Source organism: Pungitius pungitius, chromosome 10, assembly GCF_949316345.1.
Source record: "Pungitius pungitius chromosome 10, fPunPun2.1, whole genome shotgun sequence".
Lineage (NCBI taxonomy): Eukaryota > Metazoa > Chordata > Actinopteri > Perciformes > Gasterosteidae > Pungitius > Pungitius pungitius.
This window is the reverse complement of record NC_084909.1, coordinates 2410262-2419828: the sequence shown is the minus strand read 5'-3', so window position 1 is coordinate 2419828 and position 9567 is coordinate 2410262. Positions and strand designations below refer to the sequence as shown.

At 47.3% G+C, this 9567-nt stretch overlaps 1 protein-coding gene across 2 annotated transcripts; it reads right to left on the bottom strand.

Annotated features, from left to right (window-relative positions):
* Positions 1–175: 175 nt before the first annotated feature.
* Positions 176–5634, bottom strand: tnfaip6 (tumor necrosis factor, alpha-induced protein 6). 2 transcript variants are annotated; one of them, XM_037489205.2, is made up of 6 exons: positions 5446–5634; positions 3724–3861; positions 3292–3453; positions 874–1102; positions 602–642; positions 176–511 (listed from the first exon to the last, which is right to left on the bottom strand). In XM_037489205.2, the coding sequence occupies exons 1-6, from the start codon at positions 5543–5545 to the stop codon at positions 399–401; spliced, it is 783 nt and encodes a 260-aa protein (XP_037345102.2). In that variant the 5' UTR covers positions 5546–5634; the 3' UTR covers positions 176–398. The 2 variants fall into 2 exon arrangements, with proteins under 2 accessions (XP_037345102.2, XP_037345103.2); XM_037489206.2 differs by lacking the exon at positions 5446–5634 and adding an exon at positions 3940–4460.
* Between the last annotated feature and the right edge of the window lie 3933 nt (positions 5635–9567).

Below are 9567 nucleotides of genomic sequence, written 5' to 3'. Positions count from 1 at the left end.
CTTCCATGACCATTTATGTGTTGTAGGTGCAAAGACTTTTGACATGCATGGTGAAAAGTAAAGAGGGATTGTCCAAGGAGATTGTTTGTAACTAGAGGTGACTCCGGTGGCAGGTAGATGTCACAGATTTGCAAAATACAACAATTTAAAAAGGGATACATTTATACATTATAAATCAATGAATAAAGCAAATGTTTATTAATAATTTATGTATATGGAGTTGCGAATACACAGAACAGAGGAGGGTGAAAAAAAACGAAGAAGCAACATAACAGTCACTAAAATGGTTGGCTGTGAAAATGCTCGACACTCTGAAAGTCTAGGAAATTATAATTATAACAACCAGAAAACAGGTTTGTTTTTCTGTAAAATAAACCTCGGATGAGGTGAACACAAAGTTAGCGGGTGTGGTTCTGTGAAGACGGAGACGCGTTGAAGGCAACGTACTGCAGCTTGAAGCCGCCGGCCGTGACCGAAGCGTCAGAGAGGAACTTCAGCGTCATCACGTTTCCTGCAGAAACAACAAAATAAAAAATAACAGAGACGAACGCATCAGGAGATCAGTCGGTGAGCCAATGAGAGGATGAGGAGGGCGGCTCACCTGTGCTGATGATGTCATCGGGTAAATAATCACCGCAGAATCTGTAAAGAAACAGATTTATGAGAGATTCTTTATGTTTGAAATCAGGTCTCATTCTCTTGAGAAGGTCTACTTGAGTCGGAGATTGTCTTTCGGAGCTGAAATAATAAACTGATTTATGGTTTATTTTTCAATAAAAATAAGGTTTTTGTAATAATTGGAGTTTGGACGTCCAATCGAGTGTCCTCACTGTACCTGCTGACTTGTCAAGTATTCTCCCCCCTCTCCCTCACCTGCCGGCGAAGCCGGAGACGTCGTCGTAGCTGTCAAACACCTCCAGGTAGTCGGCCAGACACCCCACGTCCTCCTCCAGGTCGAACTCCAGGAATTGGAGGTGCACCCGCTGGCCCAGGCGCACGCGGATGTGCCAGTAGCAGATCTGTTGGTCCTGGTACTCCTCGGGGAAGCCGGGGGAGCGAATGACCTTCTGCTGGTCCGTCAGCACCCCGCCGCACTCCTTGGCTGTGAGACGACACAACGAGGGATCAAAGTCAACTGTCGGTTATGTTGATTTACGAGTTTATTCCAATCTGTGGCGCAGACGACCCGGGGGTCCAAACAGAGGCAGAGGAGCCGCATATCATGTTGACCTTTGCATACCAGGGCGTCCGCGCAGCTCGTTAGTGAAGGAACTTCAGAGAGAGTCATCGGTGCAAAGGGGCGCCTGGCACCGGCGCACCGCGGGACCTGCTCGCTCACCTGATGCACAGGTCGGAGTTTCGGCCTTCACGGTGACGCCGGCGCTTCGAGCGTATCAAGAAAACCACGACGCCGTGACCACGATTATTGCTAACGGCGAAGGAATGTAATGAAGGTAGTCTATGAGTCACAAATCAAAAGTTCAGAGAAATGATTAAAAAAGCCAACCCCCCCCCCCCCACACACACACACACAAATGGTTACTTTGTCTGAAGCTAAAAACTCACTAAAAAAAAGTTATTACGCCTTATGAATTATGGCTTCTGTTTTTTAAAATGAATATAATAAATCTTTATTGAAAGCAATGTTTCAAATATGTTTCACATATTATATTCCATATTTGAAAGGGGTTTTAGAAGTACACGCATTATTATTTCAGTGTTTCCCACTCATCGGCCGGATTGTGCAACTGTTCAAGCTTTGCGGGGGTTGTTATTTGGGATCTGGCAAGGGGGGGGAGGGGGGGGGTCTTTCTCTTGCCTGTGAGCTTTGAATAAATTCAGAAAAAGAAGAACAAAAGCTTTTTGTTGGATGAAATAAATGAAACACACATGTGGAGCTGGGTGAGAGCGGCACCGGATGCCTTCCCACCGCACAGGGGGAACAAATGTTGTTTGGCACGGCTTCTCAAATGGGATAACAAGAAAGCGTATATACCTCCATCACTCGTTTGTTTGTTTGTTTTGAAGCATTCTTTGCAACCAGAAGGGACACGAGAAGGTGGAGCGTTAGAAAAGAAGCCTAAAAAATATTTTTACACGACCAAAGTTTGCTTTTATGAGCTGTAAACACACTATAATACTCTCTGTGGTTTGCTTGGCTCTGAATGATCAGACTTTACTAAATGAGCATCATGCTGGGTGGAAGAAGAATTGAAACTCAAAACCCGCGTTTACAATGTTTACTGAAAATAGCTGAAGGCCATTTTCTCACAGACTTCCGACTACTTTTTTCCGCCTGATGTCAACTCTTTGTAAACGAGTGTTGCATTTACACAAGTTGGTCCACACCTAAAACTTTAAGTAAACCGTCCTGCTCAGTACGTACAAAACATTGACTCTCTAATTACTTTGTTAATGCGGCTATACTTAATATTCTATATCAATAATTGGCCAAATTAATGTATGTAATGTGAAAGTGTTGCTTTTAACGGATAATACAGTTCATTTAGTTTTTTCTGAGATGTATTTGAGATTCTTTTGGGATAAACTTAAAAGGAGACATAATTCAGGCATATGTAGTAGAATCACTTATCGGTTACTGCACGGCCATCTTATCCCCACTGAGGCTCTTCACGTCCTCCAGGCTTATTCTCGGTCCCCTGATGACAACTCGGTGTGAGATTGTGCCTTTCACTGCTGCGGTTAACATCTCAGTATCATTTGAGGCTTTCCTGAGTGGGTCTGTGGAGCCTCATCCTGGATAACTTGAGGCCCCCCCCCCCCCTTCCCCCACTGGGACTTGACCACATGCCATGCAGTCACCACTTACCCTTCAAACCACAGACAGATAACACACCCAACCAGACACATAGTGGCCTGTGTGTCCACATGGTTTTGGTTGCATGGTGTGTATCAACACCCTTTCTGGCTAAAAGGTTCTGACAAGCTCCCTGACTAAAGTCTAAATACTTTGCTAACACAACATTGAAAAGGAGGTACTGTGTGGGTGGTGCGTCGGTCAGCTTCGCGGAAACATTCAATAACATTTTCATGACAAACCTCAAATCGTCCCTCGATTCCTTACAAAGAAAACGTTTTTGCCCACTTGATGGCAGCAAACACAGCTGTAAAGACCAGATCGACATATATACTGTACATATATACTAAAAGTTCCTTTCCGCTGGAACCGAAGGATCAGATCTCTGCACGGTCGGATGGAAGTCTTTCTGCGGGTTCGATCCCTCCGAAACGCTGCGACGGCTCGGTGGGAGGCGAGAGGCGCGTACTCACAGTCGGGGTTGTAGCAGTACGCGTCCCAGCGCTCGCTTTTGTTCCGCCTGTGTCCGTAGTCCACGATGCCGACCTTCCCGAAGCCGCAGTTGGCTCCGGCTTTGAGGATGGGGTAGCCCACGTGGCCTTTGTCGAACCATCCGGCAGCGCACACGTGGAACCCTGAACAAGGAGGGGGGGAGGGGGGGGTGGGAGTCACAATCAGCAGGACACCCCAAGCCAGATCGGGGGGCCAGGGTTAGAGAGGGGCCCCCCTCTGTAAGGGGCTGCTGACGTCAACCACCCAAGGAGGTGTTAACGGGCTGTAACAACACTAGCAAAGGAAAGGCTGCTTCCCAACACCCTTCTAGAAGCATTCCAGCTCCCCCCCCCCCCCCCCTCCGACCCCCGACCTGCTGTGACATCACACTTGTCTCGTGTGTACGCGCGGACCTATTTGACGAGCCGCCTCCAGTTGCTCGTAGGTGGCCAGCTTCCCCCCCTCGTACTTGCAGACGGCTTTGGCCTCTTTATACGTCAGCTGGTATCTGCCTTTGCGTGATTCCCGGTGGTAAACTCCAGCTGCTTGTTCTGTCAGACGGAGAGAGAGAGAGAACAAATGAAGCCTAGAAATAAACAGAGTACTGAAGTCTAATCTGAGATACTGACCCTCAAGTACTTCCATTCAGTAACTTTATCCACTACATCGTAAAGCAAATCCTGTACTTTTGACTCCAGCCTGCATGTCTGCGAGCTGTATTTACTGCACAGCTTACACGTTGTCCACCCCCTTCCTGTCCAGTTAAAACCAAGCGTCTCCAGATGTGTGCTTGAACGTTCGGGATGATAAATCCTTCTACTTGAGCAAGAGCTTGGATTTGCTACCAACGTGACGGTCACGTAGAATAGAATGCATGGAACAGCCAGTAAGGAAGATATAGAACAATAGAACAAAACACACATTAATGCAGGAAAGTATTAGAAATGTCAGGTAGAAAGGCAATGGAACATTTTACAAAGTGTACCTTAAACTACTGGTGCTCACTTGAACTGTTCCAAGTATTTTGGCCATAAGTTAAAGGTTGATTCACGCTGAAAATCAAAGAATGAGGGGGGGGCTTTAACTGTGACGTTTCATCTGTACAGTTCTTTGGTCACTGGCTCGCTGCCCTCAGCGGGACTCTTCTGCTGATCCTGTTTGGACTTCACGCTTGCATGACTGCAGAACGGGCCCGATCCTTTTTGTCCGTCTAACCTGTCCGCAGAGCGCTTTTTACACACCGATTAAACTCTGGTGTGCTCGCTGCTACGGGAGCCCGGTGACCTCTCACCCCAATCAGGTTCTCCAACAGCTTTTCAAGACTTTTTCAAACGTTTGACGACTCGGAATAGAAAGTTTCCGGAATAATTGAAAGTGTGATTCTGTAACTCTCCCTTTCACCTCATGGGAAGCATGAATACAGAGCTCACGAAGTGAGAGTCAGGGGTGCGTGTGGAGTCATTTTAACATCTCACCGTGAGGAGAGACTCGTTCAGTCCTCTCAGCCCAGTTTATTCCCAAAGAGAAATAAACACAGGGCCGTCACTTCCCTCAGTCCCAACGGATGGCTTTGCATCCATCAGATGAAGTCATTCCTGCATGTTTACTGTGGTAATAAACATGTTTCGGGCCTGGATCGGGCCCGTTCTGCAGTCATGCAAGCGTGAAGTCAAAACAGGATCAGCAGAAGAGTCCCGCTGAGGGCAGCGAGCCGGTAATAAACATGTTTATTACCACAGTAAACAGGCATGTTTTCTGTGGTAATAAACGTGCAGCACGAAGGAGAGCTGCTGGCCCGGTGTGAGTCCTCCTTTCTGTCGCTTCCAAAGGCGAACAAAAACAAATCGGCTCAGGTTCAAAGCAGTGGATTGGGGGAAATAAAATAATCAATAATAAAACGTATTTATTAAAATGAAAAATAATAAAAATGTATTTATTTATTTATTTTGATTGATATATTCAAAATGGCGTTAGAACCTGTTGCGGAGCAGCGCTGGTTACAAACGGAACCTCAGATCGGACATAACCCTCAGATTGTAAGAGAAGGAAACAGTTGCGTCTAAAAAATTAAAAAAAAATCCCGAAAAGCGACGACAGAACGAGCCCGATCCTTCACCTCTCCTCCGTGTCCTTACCCAGCCAGATGGAGTTGTGGAATATTCCGTTCCTGAAGCCCCAAGCGCGCGCCTCCTCCAGCAGGAAGCCGAGCGTCCACAGGAGAGCGAAGACGCGCATCCTGCAGCTCCCAGTGCGCAGCCGCTCTGCCCAGATGTTCGGCCCCTCTGCCGCGGGCCTTTTATAAAGGAAGTGGTGCCGCTGGTGATGCTGCTGCCCCCCCCCCCCCCCCACCACCCAACTCCCCCTCCTTACCTCTGTGGGGGGTAGCACTCGTCGTGGAGTGCAATTGAATAAAAGGAGACTACGAGACCAGGTTTTGGGTTTTCTTCCAGATGTTCTGTGTCCTTTCAGCACAAACAAATAATGTAATAATAAACATTTCTTCACAGCGCTGTAGGTTAAAGGTCTGTCACAGAGATGATGGAATAAAAGAAAATGACGAGTTGAATGACGCAGTTTCGTTGTGGTTTTACACTCATGTGTCTTACTAATATCTATTAAAAACTGTCTGGATGGTGTCATTCCTCGGGTGGTGTCCATGTGGTGCCTCTACAGTGTGTGTGAGGTACATTTAGTGTCTAATGATGTAATGAAACACATTCGTCTTTTAAACACCGCTCCATTCTACATATTGAGACACCGAATTGTGGGATACAGGTTTTTCTCTGTGTTCCAGTGTAAACGATGTGATGCCACTGAATTGGTTCCAGATCTGGGAGGGAGTGATCTGTACCTTCTCAATTCCCCCCCGTTCTTTCCCACTCGTGGAAAGCCCGTCTCGGGCGCAGTATAGTTGCGACAGACAGTACATTACAGGAGAGGCATCATCGTTTCCATGTGTCCCACAAACCACTTACTCAGGAGTCTGCAGACCTACAGCAAGTCATCAAAAACATGTCAAAAGGGGTTCAGTAATGGGAAGGAAAGCAGCGTAAAGTTTAAGCTTTCTCTCGCACACACACACACATATTTGACATGTTACTTCTTTACAAGGAGTTTCCTCAGCAAAGCGTTGCCTTTGTGTGAGATTACAATGTACAGTCCTCTCTCAGACCACCAGATGAATCCATGTCAGTATCTTCTCTCCTTTTTGCTCCGTTTTGCTCTCAATGCTCCACTATCTTCACGAGATAGTTGCCGGACAACATGGCAGCTCACTCCAAAGGGCTGAGGTTCAGTTTGACACTAATGTAACACAGTTATGAATATTCTATCCCCCCCCCCCCAAAAAAAAAAATGCGATGCCTTTAACGGAGCTTTGAAACTATGATTTACTTTTGTGGTTACAACGATTTGGAAATCTTCAGCAGGACCACAAAATTCTGGAAGAGTTTCCCCGAGCTCCCCCCCCCCCCAAAGGACGGGACATCTTCTGCACACATGTCCAACCCGATTTTGGAGCAGAAGTTGTTTTATTGTTCAGACTCACTGAGAAAAAGACCTCCACATGCACGACTAATACAAGGAGCCCAGATGGGGAGAGGATGACGAGGAGGAGGAGGAGGAGGAGGATACTATGCGTCTTTGTTCCAGGACTGGTCTCAGTCCTTCTCTCTGAGGCTGTGGGCATCTGACTAGGGTTTAACGTCCTGCAGAGCTGGCCTGTGTCAACCCGGAGCTGCTGCCGGTGGCTTTTGAAGGTTAACTTATGCTCATGCTGATGATCAGGGCTGTATCATGATTCAATAACCTTACACAGGTGTCATAGTTATACATGTTATGCTTATCCTTCTACTCTAATACATCTGGGAGGCCAATACTGTATTACTGAGAGTTAGAATAAAGTAGAGCTGGGGCAGACCCTACAGCATCAATCATCAATCAATCCTGGATAGACATATGATATATAGATTCTGAAATAGGCCATTCTGCTTGTTCCGTTCCGCTTGTATTTAGCTCTATTTTGATAATACTTTATAAGACACTGTTGTGTCCTTTCACTTAAGTAAAATATCTGATCACATCTTCCTTCCTGGATTATGTTTCATTCGTATTGTCGTGAATGTTTCTCTCTGGCCTTCAGGGGGCTCGGTGGGTGGTGGACGATGACGTAGGCGGACCCACAGGGTTGCAGTTAAGCAGTTACTTTTGAGGAAATGAGGAAATGACCTCACTTCCTGCCTCTGCTACGAGAAGTGGTCAGCAGAGCCTCACCTCCAGCATGAAGAGCCTCACCTCCAGCACAAAGAACCTCACCTCCAGCACAAAGAACCTCACCTCCAGCACAAAGAACCTCACCTCCAGCACGAAGAACCTCACCTCCAGCACCATGGTGCTGGAGGTGAGGCTCTTGCAAGAGCCTCACCTCCAGCACAAAGAGCCTCACCTCCAGCACCAAGAGCCTCACCTCCAGCACCAAGAGCCTCACCTCCAGCACAAAGAGCCTCACCTCCAGCACAAAGAGCCTCACCTCCAGCACAAAGAGCCTCACCTCCAGCACCAAGAGCCTCACCTCCAGCACCAAGAGCCTCACCTCCAGCACCAAGAGCCTCACCTCCAGCACAAAGAGCCTCACCTCCAGCACAAAGAGCCTCACCTCCAGCACAAAGAACCTCACCTCCAGCACAAAGAGCCTCACCTCCAGCACAAAGAGCCTCACCTCCAGCACGAAGAGCCTCACCTCCAGCACAAAGAGCCTCACCTCCAGCACGAAGAGCCTCACCTCCAGCACAAAGAGCCTCACCTCCAGCACGAAGAGCCTCACCTCCAGCACCTCCAGCACAAAGAGCCTCACCTCCAGCACAAAGAACCTCACCTCCAGCACAAAGAGCCTCACCTCCAGCACCAAGAGCCTCACCTCCAGCACCTCCAGCACGAAGAGCCTCACATCCAGCATGAAGAGCCTCACCTCCAGCACGAAGAGCCTCACCTCCAGCATGAAGAGCCTCACCTCCAGCACAAAGAGCCTCACCTCCAGCACCTCCAGCACGAAGAGCCTCACATCCAGCATGAAGATCTGGCGCCTCCCGGTGTTCACAGATTACAGCGTAACAACACTGGTACAGAAATAGATGACACACTTTACTCATGTTGATTCTGTAGAAATGTGTCTTTGGTGGAACTAATAGTCCTTTTGTGACATGAGCCAAAGGTGGCAAACACCTTAATAATAATAATAATAATAATAATAATAAGCTCATCCCCCAGTGGAGGGGGGGTTTCAGAAACTCCACTGACGGCTTCCCGCTCACTAGATGGCAGCAGAAGGCCGGGCAGCAGAGGTTGAAGTCATGAAGTTACGAAGGGCTTAACTTTAAAGATTTATTTACTCCGTTTAAACCTCCAATTAATGCTGAACTCTGATTGTTTTTTAAGGCGGGGATAATTGAACTAAAGAGTACAAACAATAAAAGTCTACCATCGCATCACGATCAAAGCCCTGCGACTCTCGGACAACGATACGGGTCACAGCGGGGGGGGGGGGGGGGGGGGGGCAAGAAGCGCAGAGGAGGAAGACGCTGTGTCGAGGAAATAAAGCGGAAGGATGCGAGGAGGGAATTCTTATGAAACAGGAAGGAGGACCAACAAAAAGGAAGTGAGACTAAATCACAGAAGACAAGATGGAGGTGAAGTGAGACCAGTAAGAGTGTGTTGACCAACTTCAGCAGCAGATCATCAGCACTGCTCTTCCACGTTCTTCTTGTGCAGGGAACTCCTCTCACAGCCTGAATCCACATTCTCACGTTAACACCTTATATTCACACTTGGTGTCCTATTTAAAAAAATATGCCCCAGAATTAGGATTTTTTTTTAAATGGTTCACATTTGTGATATTTTTATATTGAATATCATGCTACACACGAATCTGATTGAAGGGAAAAACATTAAGATTTAGTTTGAGTACCATAACAAATCTTTCATTCTTCTTCTAAAATTTAACTGCATCTAAAACGACTCAAAACAAAATGGCAAACAGTTCTTTTCCACTTCTTAGGCGTCAGCGTCGAGTACAAACAATCCAGAGTAATGAAGGGTCGTTCTGTAGAAGCATCAGTGTCACCGTGATCCTCCCACTGGGAGGGGTCCGACCAGAGGTGTAAATTACAGACCCCCCCGCCCCGTCTGTGGCATCACACATCAAACACGTGGCTGCAGACACACGTTTACGACTTGAACGAAACAAACACGACACACCCGCC

Bases quoted from the DNA above. Each gene is read 5' to 3' on its own strand.
- tnfaip6 (XM_037489205.2), bottom strand. From the start codon at position 5,545: ATGCGCGTCTTCGCTCTCCTGTGGACGCTCGGCTTCCTGCTGGAGGAG. The intron at 3,862-5,445 runs GTAAGGACACGG...TCCGTCTGACAG, and splicing joins CCACAACTCCATCTGGCTGG to AACAAGCAGCTGGAGTTTAC. The intron at 512-601 runs GTGAGCCGCCCT...TTGTTTCTGCAG, and splicing joins CGATGACATCATCAGCACAG to GAAACGTGATGACGCTGAAG.